Source organism: Corvus moneduloides, chromosome Z, assembly GCF_009650955.1.
Source record: "Corvus moneduloides isolate bCorMon1 chromosome Z, bCorMon1.pri, whole genome shotgun sequence".
Lineage (NCBI taxonomy): Eukaryota > Metazoa > Chordata > Aves > Passeriformes > Corvidae > Corvus > Corvus moneduloides.
This window is the reverse complement of record NC_045511.1, coordinates 11,869,853-11,895,713: the sequence shown is the minus strand read 5'-3', so window position 1 is coordinate 11,895,713 and position 25,861 is coordinate 11,869,853. Positions and strand designations below refer to the sequence as shown.

The 25,861-nt window shown below is 37.7% G+C and overlaps 1 protein-coding gene across 3 annotated transcripts in view; it reads right to left on the bottom strand.

Annotated features, from left to right (window-relative positions):
* The window catches only part of FYB1 (FYN binding protein 1), a 58,726-nt gene that overhangs the window by 20,701 nt on the left and 12,164 nt on the right, over positions 1 to 25,861 (bottom strand). For 2 of the 3 annotated variants that reach the window (XM_032095185.1, XM_032095187.1), the window contains exons 2-5: positions 17,274 to 18,408; positions 3,754 to 3,934; positions 2,061 to 2,110; positions 797 to 816 (exon numbers count right to left, since the gene is read on the bottom strand). In XM_032095185.1, the coding sequence (XP_031951076.1) occupies positions 797 to 816; positions 2,061 to 2,110; positions 3,754 to 3,934; positions 17,274 to 18,408 (1,386 nt within the window). Of the gene's footprint in view, positions 1 to 796; positions 817 to 2,060; positions 2,111 to 3,753; positions 3,935 to 17,273; positions 18,409 to 24,124; positions 24,314 to 25,861 lie in introns of those variants that run through there. The other variant, XM_032095186.1, reaches the window with a different exon arrangement.

The following is a 25,861-nucleotide window of genomic DNA, read 5'->3' as shown; positions in this document are numbered from 1 at the left end:
CATTTTCAATGGTGTAAGTACAACTGGAAAGACTTGAAGAAACTGGGCCTGCTATGTAAGCTTCATACAAACTATATGAAAAACATTTATAGCAAAATGCAAATACAAATTACTTTATTCTTCCCCAAACAAATTACTTCATTATTCAAACCCACTATTCTTTTTTTTTCTGCCTTTGTTTTTACAATATCACAACTATGAAGCCTTGGATTTTTCAAATCACACTAACACATTGCTTAATCCAAAGTGGATGCTCTAGTTGTAAAGTCAGTCCTGTAAACTCTGTCTGTGCTGATGATTGCACTCCATAATGAAGGCATCAGGGTTAGCACTATTTAAACTGGAATACTAAGGATCTAAATGGGATTCAGATTAGGGTCCAAGAAACTGTTTTTGTCCTTATATAGCCAGGCACTTAAACATACTGATAAAAATCTGCAATTAACGGAAATATTAACTGATATATTCTATTGCTAGAATGGAATAGGGCCCTTATTTCTATTATTTCTGGAAAATTCCAGTGAAATGAAATGTCAGTGGTAATAGAAGGTGTAGTTTTGCACTTTTTTTTTTTTAAACAATTTTTGGTGTGTAGCCAGCTTTGATAATTTATTCCAGTTTACTCTGCTTCTTTGACTTTATTTCTACCCTTCACAACAAATAATTGTTTCTACAACTTACTGTCAATACACTGCATTAAATCTGCCATTAATTGTCTAATGTGTTGAAGAGGTTTTACTACATTTGTGAGTTTTTGCTAAAAAAGGATAGGTTTGTGTCAGCAGATAGCACTTACCCTCTGTGTATTTCCATGACCTATAGGAAGAAAAAGTAAAACCAGGATATTTATTTTTTTCCTGTACAGAAAAGAATTCATTCTAGCATTAACTATTTAAAACCGTTAATAACATCAGTGATATTAACTAGAAATATGTACAGGCTTCTGTTTTTTGAGGATGGTATGAATGCAAAAATCAGAGTTTTTCTATACTGCTTTTGTAGAACGCTGTAAACTAAAAATGTCTACAAATAGTATATTTATATTTATATTTTAAAAGTGGAAAATTTGTTCTAAAAAATATTTAATGACATTGGTGAATTTACCTATGCTATTTGTTTACAAAAATGGCTATTTATATGAAAAAGTAATTGTCAAAAACCTAATAAATCCAAACAGACATCAAAGAACTTTTTTGCACTAGCCCCACAGCTGCATAAGTAGCTCAAAGGCTCTTTTCCTAAGCCAGCCTCTGCCCTGGGCAGCAGGAGAAGATATTCTGAGACTCTCCTGCTTCCTCCTTAGTCTGCAGGCAGGTAGGTAAGAAAAGCTTGGTTTCAGCTCCACAGCCTGCCCTGCTGTAAGTCATGGATGGCTAGCACACTAAATGATGCACAGTGTGGCTGGCACAGACCGAGTGCCACCAAGGAGGGAACAGAAGGCAGATTGAAATTCTTTGTGCCACAATCTGCTTCTCTGCTGCTCCTGGTACAACTCACTGCCTCTCACTGAGTCAGACCACAAAGCGACAGTAAAAGCACAGTCAACAGATTTTTCTTTTTTTAATCAAGTATGAAACAGTGCCTCCTTCACCAGACCATGTAATGTCAACTCTGAAAGAGCAGCATTCCTTTTAGTTCGGGTTTGAAAATCTGGTGATTTATGGTCCCAGCAAATTTCTATCAAAAAAACCCAAACAACAACAACAACAAAAAAACCCCAAAAAACAAACAAACAAACAAAAAAACAACCAAAAAAACAAAAAACAAACAAACAAAAACCCCCCAAAAACCCCCAAAAAAACCAAACCAAAAAACAGGGCAGGGAGGGGGAAGAAAGAAATTTAAAGCAGTTTCTGAGAGTCTGTCATATTAATCACAGAACAGTAGATCTATTAGTGTTAGGAGACAACCATCTTCACCGATAAAGTTGCGGAACCAGTATAATTAGTTACACAGATCACTCTTGAATACAACATACTTTTGTTTATCTTACAAATACAATATGCTTACAGATTCTCATAGTAGCCATTAATTAAATCTATTAAATGCATGCATCTTACCCTGTGAAACAAATTCAACGTCATCATAATTTTCTTCATTCTCTGGGCTTCTGTAAGTATGAAAAAGTGGGCATGTGAAACCTATGAAGATGGTTTTATGATTACATTTTCATACACCATTTTTCTGGTGCTTTTTATTATCTATTTTATACAAAGCCTGAACAGTCTATTGAGCCCTATATCCTACTTAAGTACACACTAGATTTTCTAAATTGGTCTCCCTGACTGTGACTCAGTGTTTCAGATGGGCCCACCTTTATCCTGAGTAAAAACCATCAAGTGAGCTGAAGGCACTCAGATACCATGAAGATGAACGTGGTATGAAAAATATAATAGGCAGATGAGCTGACTGAACGGAAAGATCTGTTGGGCTTTTTAACCTTTTTTGCAGGTGCAGGCTTCTTACACAATGCAAAAGGACAATGCCAGACTTTTGCTCAATGTTAAATATAGCTCTGAGACTTTGACTTGTTGGGGCTTAAAGTCTAAACTACAGACAAGAGAAACAATGGTATAAGGTTAGGCCAGGTAAAATGTCTCCAGTGCTCTTAGATTTTAAATGTTCTCCAAATGAGAGAATAAAGAAACTGAATTGAGAATATAACTAATAATATCAGCAACTTTTAACTTTATAATGCCTTGTAACAGCTGAAAGAAAACAAGGGCTGCCAGTCATCATCGAAGAGGTAAAATCAAAGAAAGGACTTGAAATCAGAATGGGATGTTCTAAAATTGGCTTGATGGGAAAGCATGGAGACAGGTGAAAGCAAAGGTGTCAGCACCCAGACACACATTTTCAGCAGATAAGGCTTCACAGGGCACACAGGAATGGGAGAACAGACAAGGCATCTGGAGGTACATTTCACAGGTCTCTGAAGACAAACTTGGCTCCCATGCCTTGGTAAAGAGGATGATATTCAGGATGGCTACTGCAGGTGCTGTGGCTGTGAGGCAGGACTAATGCTGTGACACAGCACTGAGTTGGACACGTCTCTCTAACTCTCCCTGCCTGCTGTTTGATGCTCTTTGCAGTACCTGCTGGCCAGAGAGCAGCTCATTATTCAGGCTCAGCTTGATTCTGGTCAGTTTTGATGCTGGATTCAAGTACTTATAACGGTGTCAGCCGAGGTTCCGCTTTTGTACGCAGCTCTCCAAAGAAGGATAAAGAAAGGAGCCCCATATCAACAGAGGCTTCTCAGGGTTATCACACAAGGCCACGACACCGCCTCAGTGCAGTTTCACAAGCAGTGCTGAGCTCAGTTCCTCCAGCTTGCAAAGCTGCTTCCTGGGGTATTGACTCATAGACCTGACCCTCCTTTCCCTCTTTGCCCAGAAAAATTCAAGGAAAACCTTCAGCTATTGATGAAACTGATTTTCTATCAGTGTTTAAAGTCTTTGGATCGTTCTGGCATAAAAAACCAGTCTGTTCCCTTCTCGCTTCCCTCACCCACAAGGCAAAAAAGTGTTGTTACAGATAAGACAATTCAGGGAAACAAGTGAATAGATGGAGGGTTCAAACTAATAAAAGCTAATTCTAAACAGGCCAGGTATAGGGTGGGATAAGGCAAGTAGTGTGAGACAGCCCTCTCTCAGAAACCTGGAATTCCTGCAGCCTTCACCTGCTGCTGCAGGAGGAAAGTGATAGGCAGAGAAAGGTGAGAAAATAAAGCCCTTGTGGCTTATGTTCACTCACATTGTTTCAGAGCTGGGCTTGATGTTTCTGGGAGGCAGACTGGGAGCTGCTGGCACCTGCAGTGATGGGTGAGAGGCTGGTGGAGGAGGTGGCAACTGCACAGCAGAGTGTGATGGAGCTATTGGTAGGGCAAGTGCTGCTGAAGAAGGTGTTTTCTGTTTCAAACCTTCATTTTTAGGATCTGAAATAAAGCAGAACAGACTGAATTTATCAGGAAAACAGCTGAGGAAGGAACCTTGCTGTGTTCAATGAAGTTTTGGCTAAAATACCAGTACTGCACACACCCCAGAGAAAGTATATTTTGTTGAACCTGCTCTTAAATATTTTTGTTGCATTATCTTACCAGAGTAGAGGGGAAGAGACTGCATTCAATAATGTTTTGCCCGTACAAGGCCTTGAAAATGTCTTTGCCAAGACATGAACAAGACACAAAAACATCAAAGTTCATCCAATATATTAGCACCTGTGTTTTAAAACTAAATTATAATTTAATTCCACAATTTGCTTGAAAAGACCAACTGCAGAGTTTCATGTGAGCACTGATGCAGTCTTGCTGAGTTTTTGTTGCTCAGAGAAAGAGTTTTATGGGAGGGAATGAGAGACGAAAACATATTTTGGCATTTATTAAGAGAGGTTCAGGTCTCTGAACATCTTCAAATACGTTTTTAATGTAAGTTGTAAAAGTCTGGACTTAATTTTCTAGCAAGCTCAGACTAGAAAAGTGGCAGTTTGAGAAGCTGCAGAGAAGCTACACCCTCAAGAGACATGTGTAGCCTTAAAAAAATGACAGTGCTGTGCACCAGGCACAGAAGCCACAATTACACAAGTGAGCTGGTGTGCATGTGTGTGGCACTGAATTCATGCTCCCTGCACAAGCCACAGCCAAACCATACCAACCATTTCTCTGAGGGTTCATTTTGAGAGAACTTATTCTACACAAGCAAATTAAGTCACGGTTTGGATGCCATGATGTTTTTGAAGTATCATTTGTTTTGAAGTACCAGTGGATTAAAAGCTACCCAAAAAGAATTCTCCCCAGCTGCATGGACACAAATCCAAGAAAATCCAAGGAAGAGGAGAACAGAAGGAAAAAGCACAGAGTTCTGTTAAAATCAATTAGAGCTGAGAAGAAACCCCTTGTCTTCTGGCAATTTTCCTTAAGTTCACACCTGTGAGAGATTAAAATCTTGTCAAGCAAAGGAGATGTTCACTACACTGAAAAAAAGTGTCTCAAACACAGAACAATGACAAATATTTACTAAAGTTTAATATCAAGACTGAAAGTTGCAAGAAGCTATTGGAAGGGCTTTTTTAGCTTCTTGGGTGTCTGGAATTCTGTCCTTGGGATTGACAGGAAAAGGGGTATTGATAACTTTTTGATGGACCTTTCCATATCTCACATGGAAAGTAAAGTGAAATTATCAAGTTGACAGTTTTTCTCCTTACTACCAAACAACTCAAAAACATGTGGATATATTTTTCTTCATGGATGCTTGGACCACCTTGTCAACATACATATGAACAACAGCGCGTTTTAAACCTGTTCAGTTCCTCCATTTCTTAAACAACAAAGTACCCATAGACCCAACACTGATGATTACACATGTGACTTCTTCTGTGGTTTTTGTTAAGAAACATTCATCCTGCAAGAGAAGATCCTTACAATTTAAGATATGCCAAGATTAAATTTGTGCCACTTATCTTTTTATCCTTTTATTCAAAAATATAGCCCAAAAATCAAGTGAAATAATCCTTCCTCTTAGTACTGAGGAGGCTACAGCAGGGTTAATGTGTGCCAGCTGGAGAGTACCCAAAGGAGAATAGCAAGAATGAGCTCTAGAAAACATGAACTCCTGAATATATTGAACAAATGGTGGTTGTTTAGGGAAACATGGTAAGATTGGGGGAGCACAAAATGAATGACGTAAGTCTCTGGTAGTGAAGAAAGGGATAATTTATATTTTTCCCCTTCTTTTCCACAGTGAAGAGGCAATAAGTAATGTGTTTAAAGACCAGCAACATTGTTGGGTGGCACTTTCGAATAGTGAAAGTGAAATTTCCACGCCTGAGGTCCATGTTGAAGAAGTAGAATAAATTTATGGGATGAATGAATTCTAGTACAGTTGTTCTTACCCTATACATAGGGATGGATATCAACATAGTGACAAACAACTTCTTTATATCCCTTCCAATTCAATGCTGACATCCTTTGATTGCTGTGCTGTGCGTTACATCACATTTGAAATATTTGCTGCTACATTGAGCTCAACAGCTAGAGATATACTAAAGTAACATTTTGGCTAAAATGTGTCTTTCAGTTGTTTGAGGGGTGTTGAGAAAGATACTACAGTGTTTTTGTAGTGGTACTTGTTTTTTTAAGTTTGCTCACTATTAAAACCTGCATCTTACTGTTTTCTAAGTACCTCAGGCTTCAGGTCCTATTACTTTTATTTTTACCTTTGCACACAGGATCAAAAGCCTTTTTTTTACCACTGTTTTATACCTATAATGTATTGACACCACTGAAATTAATATATCACTCAGATTTCTTTTCAGTGACTTTAGACTCACCATTTAAAATCTCAAATTAAGGTGCTTTTTTTTTTTTTTTTCCCCATGTAGCAATTAATTTGTAGCTATTTCTGTTATCTCTCCAACCTTTCCAATACTTTAAAAAATCTGGCACTGGAATTCTACACAGCATGCACTTGTCTGCCACATGTAGAGATGAAAATTGCAAGTCATTCTTCATCTGGCCATAACTCTACTGATTGCATCCAGGGGGTTTCAGTATTTTCTCCAATTGTCATCCCTCCTCCTGTTTTGGAAGTGCAGACTCCTGACTAATGCCCATGAGCAAAAAGTTTTTATTCAAAAACTTTGTAGCTCTATGAAAATTCCTTAAGGGTAAAACTCCAAGAATTAAGAGTTACAAGCTGATAACCCTTATGCATTATACTCGTGTCTCATCATAGTCCTTACCCAATTGCCATGTTGCTTATAACTAGATTTTTTTCTCCAAAGCATTACACTACCTTGTTTTGCAGGTATGGTTTACATTTCTTCAATATACATGTACAATTGCATTTGAATAAAAGCAAACTTTGCTTAAATGAGCCAAGGTTACACATGACTGTGCTCTTGTTGTACCTGTGTATCTGTGGACTATATGTTAGCTTTTAATTCTTCACAGTCTTTATTCATCCACAAACTTTACCAACTATAATTTCTCATTTTTTAAAAACCCCTGATAAAGATAAATACCACTGACAACATGTATCTGCAGCTGAATTCTAGATTCTAATCAAAGAATACAACCAAAAAAGAGTCTGGTTTTTTGGTTGGTTGGTTGGTTTTGTTTAGTTGTTCTTTTGTTTTGTTTTCATGAAAGCCATGTTAATTGGCACTAATGATACTCTCAAATTTATTTTTGTGTTTTAATAGGGAATCCTGTATCAGTTTTTCTGTGGTTATATCTATGTTGCACTAATACAATGTGGTGTATGCGTATGAACAACATGCATATGAACAACATGCATATGAACATTATGTAATCATATTTTATTACTTCTTGAGATAAGTTTGTAGGGCTAAGGTAAAAGTTCTTCCCAAGTCTCTGTGCATAATACTTCTTTCATCTGATGTCTCTCAAGAGCCAAATCTAAGCTATAGGAAACTGAGTCAGGGAAAGACACCACATGCATTTTAGATTAAGTGCTTATTTTTAAGTATAAAGGTTGAACAACCTGTCCTTTTTAATTTTGTAGTTTGCTATAATCTAACACTAATTAAATGATCATTGTATTAATGGAAGGACTGCTTTTTTATTTTTGAACTATCAGAACTGACTCCTCTCAGCCTTTAGAGTTGTAATTAGCTTAATTAGCTACACTTATGACCAAGACTGATGTAGGAGTAAAATACGCTAATTCTAATACTGAAAATAGTGCAATGAGTTGGGTAGGGAAGTGACATGCTGAAAACCTGTTTGGAAAAAAAAGGTGTTATAATCAGGCCTGCTGAGCAAAAGCTATCATAACATTTCAATAGTGTGTTTTTTGCTAGTTTAATGCAGCACTTTATTTTGACTCCAGTTCCTTTTTTTCTTTTTTTTTTTTAATTTGGGACACGGTACTATAAAAACATGGAAAAGCTCTGTGGAGGTAGTGGAACAGCAGTCAGCTGCCAACACTCAGATCAAGAAATCAAGCTGAAACTACATCCTGGCTTCACATGCACCTGCAGCACTCTCATCACAGTAAACAGTGCTAAGGGAGGTCACTGTGTGGCAAGTTTGACAGCTAACACCTCAGTTTCCAAATAGCCTCTTCTCTCTTCTTAGGATTCTCAGTTTTTATCACATGTTGTGCTGCACTGAATAAACAGAGGCAGAAGCTGAAGCTCTTCAAAAAGAAACAAAAGAACAGATGGAAAGGGACTGCAGCTGTATAGAGAAACTTGCCATAAAAACTGTCCACAGAATGTCTCAAATATCCCATTACACTGCTGCATGTGGCATTAAACTTCTTTAATCATGCCCAGATCCTCAGCACTTACAGTACAACTGTGCACAGAACTCTGCAAAAATGTTTCTTGTGTTCTTGGAGAACCTTCTCAAACAACTTCCACATGGGCAGTGGCCAAAAGGTCACTTACATTCTTGGGAGTGTCTGTTTATCGGGAAGTGAAGGACACTAAGGCTGTCTTGATGAAATACTTGTGACTTTGACCACTGATACATCTTTGGTAGCCAGTATGACATCTAGAGAAAGATCTCATCTTCCCTTCATGTCCAGATATTCTGTGTTCAACAGCAGAAGAAATCAACCTGCATATAAGAGTACTCTATAATTTCTATGCCACTTCCATGTGAACTCAAAGAGAAATTAGAAGTCCAGCTATTTTGGAACCTGTGAATTCTATGTGGGCAAAAGCATTCAGGGCAGAATGAGAAAAAGCCATTCTCAACCTACTAAAGTGCTGTCCTGAGATGCTAATACCTTAAGTATGTTGCAAAATGAAGGGAAGTTCTAGCACTGCTCAGAGTCCATAGTGGAGTACACCTGGAACAAGCACTAGTTGGTGGGATGGTAATCTTATGGGAACCAGTCCTTTGGTCACAGATGGTTCTCTGTTTTTCAAAATTGTAAAATGAATTGGACTCATGTGCAAGGGTGATTTTGGCTCCAGTAATAATAAAGCTTAAATGACATGTCTCTATTTATCACCTCCCTAAATACCAGGATATCTCAGTGTTTGGGTGAGAGATTGGCACACAGAAGAACGTGAATATCCAATCATCAACCTGAACAGAACAGAAGCTGTCAAAGGGAAAAAGTCCCCCATATTTTTTAGCACACACACCCACAAGTTCTACATCCATTGGCTGAAGATACAAACCTGGCTGTTCAATCCAATCAGTATTGCAATAGAATGTGTTTATTTGCCACAAAGCTTTTAACTGGCAGCAATGACACATAATAATTTTGATAATCCCCCTTGAAGCAGGAAAATATCCCGTTCTAGCAGAGGGTGGTCTGGCTTCAGTTATTCATACTTTTCTCATCTTTGGCTGGTCTGCAGCAGCAATATATACCTGCTCTCAAAGCCTTAGAAATCCCAGTTAGCTCAGAACAGCTGTGTTGATCTTATCAGCAACACAGTCTCTTGCAAATGCAATAGCCTGGCCTCCAGTCTCCTAACAGTCCCAACTTAACTACAAAGACTGAACTCTTTATGATGTTTAAGGTATCAGGCTGTAGCATCCAGCCTATCCATTGCCTCAATCCAGAAATTTCTGGTTCAAGATTGCATCCTAAATAAATCTGGAACTGAACAGCAATGCATAGCACTAGTTTGCTCTCATCATACCTACTTCACCAAAAATACACAGCATAAATACATATACATGTGTAAGAAAATCTGTTCCATAATAATGCAGTCTCTTGCACATGCGAGGGAAAAACTGATTCTTGACTTTGCATCCTAAAACCACATCTTCTTTCTTTGGCCTAGAGTGTGGCATTTGGTGAGACCTTATTCCCTTTGACCCCTGATGCAAGGGGACTGGTAGCTCCTGGTGTGGTGTAGATTCCTGCTTTTAGTAATGTTGAGAAAACCTGACAATGAGCATGTACTACAAGGAAATGTCAAATATTCTGCAGGAAAAAATGCTTGTAATTTTAAAATACTTAGTGAATTTTTATAGTTATCATGATAAAATGACTTCAGGATTTTTGAAGCAGTTACACACCAGAAAGACTTGCATTTTGAAAGAATCCTTTTATAAAGCAAAATGCTTTTGGGCTACTCTGCAAAGCCAACATGCTTTTCAGTTTTAGTGCAAAGCACTTCACCACTTCTACATGCCAGGCCTGGGAAGCTTTCTGGGTTTTACAGAGGGTTAAATAAGAACCTGCAACAACATCTCCAGCAGCTGATCAGCCACTTCCTACTTCATTTGTAATGTGCAGAGAGCTGTGCTCTGCTTCCCTAACCACATTTTCGTTTAGATACAAACCATGGTTTCAGGTTTCACTATTACGCTGCTTTGGAGCTGCTCAAAGTGAGCAGGTAAACTTACAACAGAGCTGAAACTCAGTGCCTTTGATTATGCTTTTGTTACACATACTATAGCAACAAAGTTCTGTTGCAACACTGCTCACACCTTGAAAACAAAGAGCACAGAAAGTTTCTGGTTGCTGCTCTCCTTGAGTCCAGACCCTACTTTTAAAAATGCCTAGGCACAATCCTTTATGAATTTTCTTTTCTTTTATTCTCCTCATCTCTCCGGATTCTCCTCAAAGTTAGGCGGTTAAGCTCCTTTTTTTCTCCTGTGTGCAAACAAAATTACATCCCAAATGGGTGGAATTTCAGACAAAGTGAAAAGGGGAAAATGAAGACCTAAGTCTGCATACTTTCTCAGATCACTTTGCTGATGGTTGCTCACACATCATGAAAAAGATGATCAAAGCAGGAGGAGAATTTGTCCTTTTTTAAGCAAAACTTCTTGTTACTGGTAAGTAAGGCTTTATAAAGGGAAGACCTTGTAAAATCATGGCGCAGGTCTGTTACTTCGGCTAAGTAGAAAAGGACTCTGGGAAAGAGACACAGCTGAATTAGGGGTAGAAAAACATGTTTTATAACCATCGGGTGTTCACATCGTGGTGTATGGTGGTTGGTTGAATTTTGTTTGCTATGCTTTAAAACTATGTAACTGGTAACTGGCTAACTGCTTAAAAATGCCAGGTTTTTGCAATAAAGCAGCTCTCCTTTGCACGTGCCTGGGGACTCTACGTCACTATGGACCCTCACCCACAACTTCTCATTGGTCTCAATTGGAAAATCTTTCCACAACACATTCACAGACTACCTTAAGGGCATTTCACACAACATTTAAAACCTATTCCATCCCTTATATTCTCAAAACTGTCATAGAGTTGACATATTAAGTCCTAGACTCCATACCTGGTAGCAGACTTTTCCCATTCCAGGTACGTAGAGACAAGCAGATGAAGAATATACAGCACATGAAAGTGAGCATCTAAATCTACATTTAAGGTTGATGGCTGAAAAATATTAAGCATGCACATAGTCTGACTCCCAAAAGAAAGCTCACAGTTTCACCCAAAGTACTTCAGTATGTAAAAGTTTACAGGACTGAGCCTTATGGTGACTAAATATGAGGTTAGATATTACTAGTTCTTCACCTGAGCAGTGCTGACTGGCATAAGGAAAGTGATTTCCAACTGCAGATGTGTTATCATAGACAGAAGCCTATCCTTATCTGAAGGGGAACATAAAATTAATTCCCAATTGAACTGCAGTTGAAACTTTTCATTTGTCTGATAAAAAGCCTTAATGACTACTTCTGATTTTAATAAAAAATATTTATAAACCTGCGTCAATTAATTTTATGCTGCATGGTATTATTTCACATGCAAGAAAAAAGAAAAAAAATTGAAAACATTCAGAGATGGAGTACATGTAAGATAGCAATAATTTAAAACTAATCTTTTGTAATTCATTTATATTTGAAAGAGAAGGCAAAAGACACTGTGTACAATGATGCAAAGGCAAGCAAAAGAAAACTTACTGGAAAAATTTTCTTAAATGCGACTATTTCCCAAAACAAAATAATGACGAAGGGTTTTATAATTTTATACCTGTTTTTCAATGTGAAAAATAATTACATCATACATAGCATGGTATATAAAAAATAATTTTCATTAAAAAATCCCATGCAACAAAGTCCTGCATTTGGATAGTGGAAGTCTGCATATTTTCTCTTCAGAATTTGCAGACAAGGAACATCATTGTTCCAAATACACATATCTGAGGAGGGTTCAATTTCAAGAGGAAACCAATGACCTCAGGAATGTTCTTCATTAAAATGAACCTTTTAGAATAAAAACAACTGTTAGATACAATTTCCAAATCTTCCTAACAGCTTTACTATGAAATGCTTGGGGGTTTTTTTGTCTCTATTAATACCGAATATTTATTGTAGCATTTAAGATCAAAACTTTTAAGAATGACTGAAAGTTTTCTATATATGAACTATAAAGAACTATGGTTTTTTAAATATACTTTTCTATAATGAACTATATTAATTTGTGCTGTGTTACCCATTTAATGGTACCAAATGATGAAGATTTATTAAGAGCATTTTTCCCTGTGAGTCAAAAAAGGTCTAAAAAATAAAAAGATTAAAATGCGTGCACCTGTAGGGCACAGATTGTTTCACATTCAAACATTATACATGCTGCATAGGTTTTACCTCTGTGAGCTGCTAAGGAAATATTTAAAGAGTACGGAGAAATTAGGACTTTCAGCTCAGAGAGAAATTTCAGTACATATCAAACTTCAAATACGGGAATTATATGCTAATCATTCTTGTAATTACAAGTAAACAGACTACAAAGCATTGTTTTTGATCTAGACACCTTTAGGGTTCAAGATGCATTCTCCAGTAATGGTATCAGCAACATGTCCAGAACTCCATCACCACAGTACCTTTGTGTATTGGGGAAAAGGGGATCTTTTCCAACTCGACCATAAAGCTGTCTGTAAAGTAATGTGATTTGCTGGATACACTCCCTTGCTAAAAATAGTTGTAAAGTAGGCTTTAAGCAAAGTATGTGTCAACTTGAAGAATGGGAAACTTTCAGCCTGTTCTTATAATTTTTATCAATCTCTAAATTTTTAGATATGCTCTGTGTTCACATTATTTTCTGGAATCTAGACAGGTTTCAGAACACTTGAAACTTTGGTACAGCAGAGACGCGTTTGGATTGTGACCCATATAATGCAACCATATGATGAAGGTGCATAAGTAGGTGTTTCTTCTTGTGAATCAAAACAGGTGTACAAAATAACAAGATTTCAGAAATTAAATTAAGGAAATATTACTAAGCAGAAAGAATTACTCAGTTCCATCAGTTTTGCTTTTTTTTCTTTAGTAGCTTCCTTTCTGTCACCTTCCATGACAAACTCATGGCTGTTCTTCAGCCTTATGAATTTTCCTTTCTAACTACTGTTCTCAGCACTTCAAAAGGCTGCTGTTGTATATAGTGTAATCCTCAAGACACTGTGTTAAATCTGTCCAGCACAGACCGTGTTGGAAGGTGGGCAATGGTTTCAAGTAGAGCATAACAGGTCATGTGCTTCATTCAGTCCTTTGCAGAGGTCCAGACAGATTGTATGAACATGTTGTATACTTTGATTTAAAAGCCATTCAAACTACGTGTCAAACCTCTTACCAAAATTAACAGGTTCACTGTCATGGTTTCTCTTCTGTGTCCGAAATTTTGCATCTTAGATTCTGAAGCCTCCACTCAGGAATGGTTATAGCTGACTCAATGGGACTTAGCTGCAGGAACAACTCTAGAATTCATGTGTAGACTCTAACAAGTGTATACATGAGAAAAATAGTTTTCTGTGCCTCCATCCCATGACACAAAAAACCCATATCTTACTGTTAATTTACTAGAATCAGATAATCTTGAAGGGAACAAGTGCACATAAGCCCTAACAAACAAAATTTGAGATATATAGGGGTATATCTTCTGCCAGTTGCAGAAGCTTTGACAATGCACAACGGAGAGCTGTCTTCTGATGCTAAATGGATAAAATTTATTCCTTTAAAAATAAAAATATACTCTAAGACATTTGGAAAATGTTGCAGACAGTTGTAGCTACGGAAATAATCAAGTACAATGAGTTTAAATATTAATTTGCAATAGATTTTGTGTACTTTTGCTTCCCTATGCACAAAAGCAGAAAGTTGCACTCAGAACAATTCCTGCAAGGAAACACTCAATGTTGATTTATCTGTTTTCTTAAGCAGATAACTAACTAACTAATTAACTAACTAAGACAGAGAAATAACCGTCTCATCCATATTTCTGTCAGGATGGTTGAATTGATTTTTAAATTGCAGTGATTTATCTTTTTCAATGTTGTAAGCCATACTAGTAGTTTAATTTACAATTTTGCCCACATATTTTAGGAGAATTATGTGGCAAATCCTTGACCTTTGAAGGTAATGCTGCAAAAACTCCAGAGTGGCAGGGTTTTCCTCCATAGCCTTAATATTCTTTGCTGTGGAAGCTCTTAAAAATTCTGAAGAATTTTCTCCCTGACTGAAGCAGACTGACAGCCATGTGCCCACTTCTTGTTCACTGAAAAACTGAAGCCCCAGTGTTAATTGTTCATGAGTTGTGCAGAGGTATGGAGAGCACTGGGGGTCTCAGCCTCCATCTGACTTTGTGTGTGTGGCCACCTGTACCTGTATGATCCCACTACACTCTGTGCAGTTCTCCTTGGAAAGCAACACTACAGTTGCGGCCTCACGTGGAAAGCTGTCAGCAAAACTACTTGGTTTCTCTTCTTTTTTCCTAACACCTTGGGTGTTTATTATCAAACAATATAGTTGGTATTATTTTCTGGACACTGAAAACACATGCGTCTCATTGATTCTTAGCTGACATAAATATGATCCCTCGGGGAAAATTGCCGTAAATGGGGCATAACACAGGAATTTACTATTCTGCCATGTATTCTCAAGCCCAGACAGGAATTTCTTAAAGACTGCCTTCACTGGAAAATAGGAGCACTTCAATAGTCAGACTTTCCTAACAAAGACAATTTTATCTACAGAAGTTTTATCGTGAAGTTTTTCAGGACTAGGTGAAAATTTCTAATCCACAGCAAGGCCAACAGCAAACTAACATCCCTTAATATTCATGCAGGCATGGTGGATGATTTAAGTCCTTCTCCCACACATAACTGAGACTGCTGTGTCAAAACTAAGTCCTTCTGCCTCTAACATTTAATGTCATGTCATGCCCAATGAATACTTGTTTTCAAAAACCAGTAAAACAGGTTTCATGGGCAAGGATAACAACCAAAGAAAAAGGGGTGAATTGATACCTCTGAGAAGGCAGAGCTCAAACTCCTGTTTTAAATTGGGCAGTACAAGCTTTTCTGTAATGCAGGCACAAGCTCCTAACACAAATGTAAAAACCACTATGAGTGGAGGTTTCCTCTTCTCAAAGGACAATGCAAAGCCTAACTTTTGCCCTATTTCAGACCAAAGGTTAGATCTCAGAAAGCTTTGTTGCATGGAAAAATTATTTTCATTTGCTTTTTCTTTATATTCAGCACCTGGATCACAGCAGCAAATTAAGCAACCATGGCAATCTTCTGTTCATCAGGACACAGTAATGAGCAGGAAGAATCTGTGCTGCGGTGTCTTCCTGACATGACTTTGATTCTTGAAATGACAGTTAAGAAAAAAAATACAGTTCAGTTTAACGACCCTTCCAAACCAAGTAGATTTTATTTATGCTCCAAGAAACACATCAGCAATGAATAACTGTTGAGCTGAAAAGGAGTACAGGATTCACTCTAGAACACCTTGTCTGTCCACCAGAACTGTTCTGTGCAGACTTCTGGCCACAAAGAAATGGGCCGCATCAATTAAAGCCAAACAGAACATCAAAATCTACATGCCAGCTCTGGGGGGAAAGGCTGAAGTTCAGGGACACTATGAACAGCTTCTCATGGATATGGTCCCTAAATCTTTCAGTCTTGATCTGCCCCTATGACTGTGAGATAGAGAAGACCATGTCTGATCCTGATTTCTACTTAGTTGTGTGTGAGTTTTGCAACATATTTGGAAAACCACCTGTGCCACCATGCTGGGCATCTCCATCCTTAGTTCATGTTCCCATGACTCATCAAGGTGGTGGCTGTTCTTACCCCTGGTTAGTGACGACTGGACACCCTGCTTCTAGGAAAAAATTCTGATATTATTCTTACAGCCCTGCTCACAGTGTTAATTTAAAATGCACAGGATAAATACTTCTTATGCTCAGTTTTAAAAAGAGGTGAAAAAAAATGCTTTGCGTCGATAACTGAATGGGAACCAGAAAAAAAATCTGAAAAAGACAACGAGCAGAACAAGAAATAAAAATTCCTCCATTAATTACTTAATGAAAAAATGTATTTAAAAAAATTGTCATTTTCTGTGTTCCCAGCCTTTGTCAGGACTTCTCAAAGTTTTAACTAGCAGAGCTCTTACTCTTCTTATTTAACCAAAACATTTACTGGTGTAGTTGGCTGAAAATGCTGCCTTTCTATATTGAGATTGTATATGGGCGTATTTATTTTAAAGACATACACAAATTTGCCCATTTGAGGATCTTGGCCTGATCTTGGATTTGTGAGAACATTTCCTTAACTGTAGGGTAACAAAGGAAAGCCAGAATACAGCAGCTGAAAAAAAAGTACATTTTTTATTACTGATACACTCCTAATATTTGAGTGGAATAAATAATAACACAACATATAGTTGCATGCAGACTCTGTGTTTTTAGTGAGGTTTTTTTGTCTTGAGAGAAATCAGCTCTGAGCTTTTTCATCCTGCCATAGCCCCTCTGAACTTCTTTGGCCTCAGGAAGAGCAACCTTATGTGTATTCAGAACTGCTGAAACACAAGCCATGCTGTATTCTAGACACAGAAGGTACAAGGAAAAATTATGTATCAACTAAATCACATGAATTTACCTGATGTACCACACATGCACAGCATGGAGTTAGAGCATCCATTGTCAGCTACTTTAGAGCTCTGAATCACACCATTGGGCATCCCCCTTTCTCACCATCTATGCTGAAAACTGAATAATCTAAGTTTGATCTGTTTAATTAAATCAGGACTTAAATGTCTGTTGAGAAAATACTCCCTGACACAAGTTATAGCTGCATCTGAGTAGTTTTGAGAAACAGATGAACCCAGTACCATCAACATTCATCCTGTACTTTATTGCCGAGGGATAGAGAACATAATTTTAATTTCTGTCCCGTATGCAAGAGACACAAGCCTAAGTTAAAGCTCTAAGGGGTTTTCTGATGCACATGTGTCGTGTTATTTCTGAACAGAAGAGGAGATTCCATCTGAAATTGAACTGGTACTAAATGCATCAAAAAGCTAAGGAAGCAAAACAGAGTGGACTTACTATTTTTTTGGCGGCTCTTCCGGAACTTTCCCAGGTGCACAACGGGGGGTCTGCTTGGCTTCTGTGGGGGCTGGCCCAGCTTGAACACTGAGGGCAAGGTTTTCCGCTTGGGCATTTTAGAACTCCTGTCCTCATCCTCTTTATCTTGTGGTTCACCTGATGGTCTTTCTGCAGCAAGTGCTGTATTCATCTTATGGAATTTATGAGAAGAACCTGATTCTTCCTGGATGATTTTGTTGAGGAAGATGTTCTTGGCAGCACTCATTCCCTTTTCTTCAGTGTTTTCCTCCACAGTTTTGGGGGTTCCTTTTGATAAGCTGGACCTGTGGCCAGTAGGCTTCAGAGTTATTTTAGGAAAATGACTGCCTGCAGCTTCTGCAGCAGAGTTACTATTTTCACCCATTTCCTTTGCTTCTGGGAGTGCGTGTGTATTTGTTCTAGGTCCTGACAGTCTTTGCAGAAAACCACTTTTATTAGAAGTGTCTTCATTCTGAGATACCTCATTGTTTAGAGAAGGCTTCTGTGCAAGAGGTGGTTTAGAAACAGGAGGCTTGGGCTCATTTTCTTGTGTTGCAGACCTTAATTTTTCCTTAACTGCAGCTACTTTTGAAAATTCTGGTTTTGCCTCACTCTCCTGTGGTACAAAATTTAAATTTGGTTTTGGTCCCAGAGAACTTTTTTCTTTATCAGGAGGAGAAAGGAACTTGTTCCACGCAGGTTTTGGGTTCAAAGGCTTTGGGTCTTCTCTTGATGGGTCACTGGTTTTGATAGAGAATTTAGTGCATGCAGTTTTTTCATCATTTCCTCTGTTAGTGGGCTGAAGCTGAACACCAAACCTTTGTGCCACTGGGTTCAAATGTGGTGGGTTTGGATCTTTCTCTGTTTTGTCATCACTTGAAGGCTTGACTCCCAGAGGAGGCTTAGGCTGAACAGGTTTTTGAAGGGTACTGGGTCCTGGAGAACATGCTTCATATCCTTTACTTGCAAATTTCTCAAGTACTGCTTTCCTTGTCTGTATTCCTGTAGGGACATCTTGTCTTGGCATTTTGATGGGTCGACTGTTTGACATATCCTCTGTGTCTCTGTTACCTCCCTCAAATTTCTCCATAAGTAACTTCACACGTGGCTTGCAACTCTATAAACATAAAGAAGAGAAAAAGAAAGGGCAGCAGTGGGTAAGTCCTGTTGCAATGTTCTCAAATACTGTACTTTAAAGAGTTTCCTGGTCTGAGGCTTTAGTACTGCTGATTGGCTGAGGAGGTGTTACAGCTCATCTTCCTGTAGGGTTAAGAGAAGCTGAGCATTTTGTTGTATCCTTGTAGCGTTTATACAATATTTTAAAATTTTCATTCAAGTACTGCCTTTCAGGTGCTGCAGGTCTTTTTGGGCATATTATAATTTCTGTTTACTTCTGGAATTGTGAACTGGACACATAATAAATGTAAGAAAATATGTATAACTTTAAAATCAACACACCTAAAAATTTGACTGTCCTGTGATGAGAAGCATAGGTTACTGGAACCTGGAAGAATGTACCCAGATTTGTGTTATTCCTGCTAACTCTTGGGAGAACTACAAGTTCCTTTGTGAAAACAGAAATTCTTCTGGTTGGTGTACGTGTGTGCCAATTTTTCTTTCCTTTCTCAGCAGTTTTCTTCCTTGCCGTTCCCCCCACCCTCACTTTGTCCCTGTTTCTATTCTCCATTTTTTATCTGAATAAAACTGTGCATGTGTGGACAGCAAAGGACAATATGTGAAGTAAAACTGAAAGAAAAGACAACCAATACCCCCAGATATTGTTAAAAAGAAGTCTTTAAAAAAAAGAAGTTGAGCAATTCCAAGAGAATAAAAGCCAGCTTCATTCAAAAATAGATGTTTTAATTGGTCAGCCCAATTCAATAACTTACAGGAACAGTCTTAATAGGAACTGAACCCAAAAGCTCAAAACATTTGAATTCAGGAAAAATAAAACACATCACAGTGCAGGATGGGAGCAAAAGACAGTGAGTTGGTCCCACTCACTGGGCAGGGGCCACCTTTGGGTACCAGGAATGCTCTGGAGCAAGGAGTCCTCTCCCAGCTGACAGTGGCAGCAGGGGCGCAGCTATGGCAGATATATTACTACATCCAATTCACAAGTAGGACCCGGATTTCCTGTGTGAGTTAAAATGTAAAACTTATGATATAAAGCAGGAATGTTATAACTAGGAAGAGTTCTGAAGCATCTGTTTATAAACAAAGGAGTATTGCTACAAAGCATAATAAATTGGTGTTTGAAAAAAAATTAGAGGTTTAAGAATGAACTGTGTCTTCACTCAGCGAGTGTTCAGCAAGTGTTCAGTGAATTTTTTTTTTTTTTTAACTTCAATAACAAGAGCTTCTCAATTGGGCTTTTGCTCCTTTTGCCTTCTGTTTGATGGTATCTCATTACATAAACAGCCTGCTATGCTGGAGTAGTTATATACCTGAAACTTCTGCAACTTAAAGGTAACTATCCCAATCTGTCAGCATTGCCGAGAAATTCAATCTTTCCAAACTGATTGTGTTGAGCTACAAATTACTCACATTAAATGCAGCCAAAACAAGATAGACATAATGAAAACTTTTACCCAGAGAACCACATTGTTGGGTGTTTTTGCACATACAGAGAAGGGAGGAAGTACACATTTACTATGGAGATTATCAGGGTTAAGCCATCTACTGCTGTTTGATGCACATGCACTCACACATACACACACAATTACATTGCAGAGGTACATATATGTATCATTAATCATTCAAGACTTGTCCCACAATACCTCACAAGGCACTGATTTTACCCATTTAGAGAGTTTAGCCAACTGCAACGCCAGAGAGAATAACAAAGCCTTTCATCTCTGACCTCTTTTGACTTAGTATTAATTAATGATTTTTTTTAAGGTCTGTATCAAAATTTAGACCACCACAGATACCGTAATTATAGCTTACGTCTGAAGTCTTCAGAGCTTCTAAGTTAAGATTTGATCAGCTGCTTGGCCAACTCAGCAGCTCATTTCTTTTGAAAGTCATAGCAACAAATTGATTCCTTTTCCACTTTTTCTATTTGAAATACAAGAAAACATACTGTGCAAATGACAATACTTTTTATGAGCAACAGCCATTCAGCATGTAGACCTTTAGCAAACTGGGAATGTGGCTTTGAAGAAAATTTTATTATTATGATATATGGTTTCTGAGAAGTTTTCTACATTTGCAATAGCAAGATTACATGAATTACACAAATTATATTCATACATGCTTTCAAATGCACTGAACCATTCATTACTGCTATATTAGGAGTGTCAATGGATTTTTTAAAATAAATTTCTTCCCAACATTGTGAATAAACCTCGCCCTAGTCATGCACACTTACAAGCTCAGCAAGAGTAAAAGGCTCCTGGACATGTGGAAGAGTTTACAATCAACAATAAAACCTCTTTCATTTACTTAACTTGAATAGTAAGTGGTAAAGGTAATAGTAAGAATCAAAACAGAGTAAGAAACTTGGTGAAATCTTTCTGCTTCTCTTTAATGTACATCACTAATGTCTGCCTTCATAAGTGTCATGTTAGAAATCATATTGTAGATTCTAATGCACAGCCTACTGGTCAGGTAGACAGCGGGGAACTGGGGAAAAAAGAAAACTTTTTGTTTGTGGCCCTGCCCATAGAGTAATCTCCACAGTTTCTGTGCTTCCCTTCCCAGAAGCAGTTACCTATTCCATTATCACATACAGTAGGTTGTAAATCATGAAATGGGAACTTGAAAAGATTCCGAAGAGAGATTAAGTTCCCCCTATCCTTCCCCTCTAAAGCTCAAAGTGTCTGTGCAAAAGAGGAGCTCGTGCAAAAGAGGAGTCTCATGCAAAAACTATTTGGGTTATTTTCTGAACTTTCTCTTTGATCTCTATTTGCACTCAGTGCAAAATATTTTGGCTTTTCAACTTTTGATCTGAACTGCAAGCAGCACATAAGGAGCACAGTAAGATTTCCTTTGATACAAGATGGTTGCATTATTCAGATGTGTCTGCTCAAATCTAGAGCAATACCCAGGTTTTAGTTCCCATGCCTTAGATATATTTGTGTACACAGAGCTTTCACAGCCTCCCCACTGCCTTCAGCAGAGACTCACACAGGTACGAAGTTACACTTGTACAGAATTGTTCCACAACTACACCTTAGCTACACCTCAGTGTTAACAAGCGTAATTCTCGATAATTTACAATGTAGCTGTACATTTCTGTACAGAAGTATGCTGTAATGAAAATACAAAAAAAAAATTTCAGTTGTATTCTTCCTGAATATGGATATTTTAGTCTCAACTGGCAGCCTGAACAAAAAAATATTTTTGCCTTGGCATAAATATAACTTTATTATTTATTTTCCTGTCTTGATGAAGCCAACAGATTATTTCACTTCAACTTCCCCTTGAGGCCACTCTTTCTTCAAACAGCAACACTGGATCAGAGAACAGAATAGCAGATGTGTGTGCATACAATCGTTAACTAGGCAAATGAAATATATGTAACTGTTGACTGTACAAAGAATTCACTCAAAATACATTCAGATCTGATTTATAAAGAATAAAACCCCCATCTTTTCTCAGCTGTAACTTTTATATTTCTATTCCCAACTGATGGGGGTCTAAACATACCCTTTAAAAACTCAAAATCAGATCTTGATGAGTTTGCTAGAGAGTAATGAAATAAAGATTAAAAAGCTATCTCTTTAAGAAGAAAACTGTCCTTACTCATGAATTCTGTGACAGCGAAATAACCAGAAAAGTTGATAACCACTAAGGGAATTGAGCTCTAACCTATGGGCAGGATATAAGGAATAAGCAAATGGACAAAAAAAGACAGGGAAAATTACACAGCTAATTATAGAAAAATATAGATCTGAAAATTATTTTGCAACTCTATATAAGTCTGATGTAACTTCTACTGAAGTTAATAGATTTGAGGCAGTGTAGCTTTTTGTTTACATGCTAGTGCCATTCTGAATTTGTGATAAATTATTGCTCGACTACTTTCTTTCCCAGACACCTCAGAATTATCATTATGCAACTTTGCTGTTTCCAGAAAAGATTTCCAAATTGCTTTTCTTCCCCTTGAGTCTAGCTGTAATTACTAGTTCAAGAAGACTCCCTCCAAGAGTAAGTGCAGCATTTGGAAAGTGGAGCTGAGAGGTTGCAATGCTCTGCACCTATGAATGTGTGTAGCAGAAGCATGAAAGGAATGCAAAGAGACACAGTTTGGCCAAACAAGACTTGCTAATACAATGGTTGGTATAAAAGAGAAATGAGCCCTCATAACATAATACTAAAGACAGAGGAGACATGCTATTCTTCTGTCTAGGGTTTTTATGAAAGGCAGACCTCTAGGATGGAGAGGATAGAGAGCAATCAAAGGGATTCCTCAGTGAGAAGCTGACAGCCTCTGTTATCCTGAGAGCATCATTTCAAACATCCCTCTAACACCAGCAAGACAAAACCAGCACACACATGAGGACGTATGGTTGTCAAAATTAGACAAGGCAGTGTTCCAGCCTGGTTACAGTTTACTCTGTATTTTTTCCATTGTGCATTCCTCTACACCTTTCTTATCTCTCTCATCACTTTTTCTCACCTTCTACCTAATCATAAAACCAGCTACTCATACCGCAGAAAAATAAAAGGATCTCTCCAGATGAGTTTGAGACCAGGACAAGTGAGGGCATAGGGCTCAACCAGAACAGCCAGATTACATCCCACACTACTACAAGTAGTAGAACTTGTAGTTCCCAAACTAATTCTGTCAAAGACCATGTGCAAGGTCCAAGTATGAAAGGAGGCACGATCATCTATTCATCCTATGTCCTAATAGGCTCACCACAAAATTTCTCTCTAAATGGATTTTTTTGGTACCTGTTTAAGTGAAAATCAGAAGTATCAACCACTGACAACTTGGTCTTCAACAATAGAAGCCTGGTGGCTTCAATTTTTCCATTAAGAATTTGTATTTGATATAAACAGACTAGTTAATATCCATTTCTTCAAAAGGATTGCATTTTTGCAACATAGTTTTATATAAACACAAAATTTCATGATATTTCATAATTTTCTTTTTAGAATTATTTTTCTCATATGCTTTCTCATACCCTTTATGAATTATTTCTTTCAGATTAATGTAAACTTTCTCAAGATCTGCCCAGAAATGAAACAGATTTCTCTTCACTTGGACCCCTATTTATACAGTAATGTATACAGTCACTATCTTACGAAAGTTTGATTTGTCTGGTTATCCCACTAAAGTGAATGCTCCAAGCCTCAAGGAAGAAAAACTTGGAATTCCTGTCACCACAAAGTTCCTACCCTTATTTTGAGAATTTCAGGATCCCATATGATTTTAAAAGAAATTTTGTGCAATTTTAAGACAGTGAGTACCATTTTGACTCATACCTGGAAAGGAAAATATCTTCCCCGACCAACTACTGACTAAATACATACACAGATATCTCAATCCAGAGTACAGTATATTAAAAAAATCCTACTCATAATTTAAGAAATGATAATTACTGCAAAAGGGATAACTAAAAAAGAATTTCTGCTATAATTCAAAATGCAAAGGCCACTTAAATTAGGACCACTTTTAGTAAAATTTCAGAGAACTAAACACAAAACTTTGAGACAGAAAAGTCCATTTTGTCAGCTTAGCATCTGTTCAGCTCCTAAACTAAGTAAACTCCACAACTAGATTTCCAGTTAATTAAGTTATACTCAATACCTTGTACTGATTCTTTTTCTTCTGGAACTTTCCATGCTTATTTTTAAGACAAATATGTACAACAGTTTACCTGGATATCCCAAAGCTCTCCAATATTTTGATACAAGCAGAAAAACTGGCTCCCTCAATGCAACAATCCACGGGTGTATCAACTTAACGGCCTGGTCTTTTTGCTAAAGAGGAGTTCTGCTTCTCACAAGATACACTTGTGGGTTTCATTACCATGAACAGTAACTGCTCTCCCCAGGATATTAGGCAAGAAGTGCTGGAGGAAAAGGGAACTTAAGTGTGTTCAGACTGGTTGGCTGCTGCCATCAGCAGTAAGCACCATGTGATATCCAAAAGTATTGCATTTACCCCATATTGCATAGTCCTGTGAGGCTGTTTCAGTGCATACGCTTGTAGAGCCTTTATAGAATAGCTGCTAATGAAATGTGTGCGGTAATTACAGGCATAAAGGGTGGACTGGCCACAAATCCAGCGCCCTGCTACCGCTGAGAATCCTGCATACATTCCCACTCACCAGATGTCAGCTAACGTGTTCATTTTCTCCCCCACATTTGCCAGTGGGATCTTGAGATTCTGCTGGCCAGGTTTTAAAAACTTCTACGATGTGGATATTTTTTTAAAAAACCTATGATCATACATTTCTTTTGTCCTTCCTCCTGTGTGTTCATTACAAAAGTCAAAGAGTTTGAAGGATGATATAGGATAGAAAAGCTGATACTGAGTAAATAAGCTTCACAAGAAATTCTAGACTTGTGTTTGTGCTGAAGGTAAATCAAAACCACAAAGGCGGAACCCTCTACAAAATACAGCTCAGTGAATTTGCTGGAGCTCTGCTTGGGGAGTAGATTGCAGAAGAAAAGCTGTGTGTCCTTGAGCTTAATCAAAAGTTATTTGAATCTTTTCCATGGTCTACTATACTCTCCTTCTGCACAACCTTCTTAGTATTTTTTGAAACATTCTGGGGTGTTAAAGTAAAGTATTGAAAGTGCATGATATTTCCAGCTTAATTTTACAAAAACTTCTAGCTCAGCTACTTCAGAAGTTTATTAGGGTGCTGGATGGATCTTATTTGAGTTAGAAACACTGCTATATGCCAATGATAACTGGTTCTTTTTGTAATATAACACAATGGCTTTTTTGTAGCGGGAGAAACGCAGTTATTTATGCTATTCATTCAGCTAAACACTATTTTATTTACAAAGTAGTATTTATTTGTGAAATAAACAATCATCACAGATGATAATACATTGATTATTAATACTAAGGCAGATTAGAATTTGTGACTTGCTGTTGTATGTGGCAACTTTCATGACTGTTTTAAGATGCTAACTGTAGCACTAGAGTAATTTTGTGTGGGTAAACATTACTGCAAGGGTTTACTCCCAGTATCAGCTCTAGACAAATCATGCAATGATCAAAGAACTAGCTTATCTTTGCAGCCCTGAATGCTAGACAGTTCCTGTTGTCTTCTCTTTCATCCAATACACACAAATAAGTACATCCCTAACTGACAGAATGCTGATGAGAATATAAATTGCAACAAACACAATGAAAAGAACAGCTTATGCTGTGAAATTGCTGTGAAAGTTGCCCATCTGCAATATCCAGAATGTGCCTCATTTTACACTTGCAGGTGCAATAGCTTCTTGAAATCTCTCTGGTTTTTTTCCACTTATTTCTGTGAAGGTTGCTGGAAAGTGATACAGGGAAATTAGCTATTTTTAGGTGAAGAAAGAATCTGAACAAATTAATACTTTAAGGAACAAGACCCACAAGCCTGAAAGCAATGTGAAGTTAT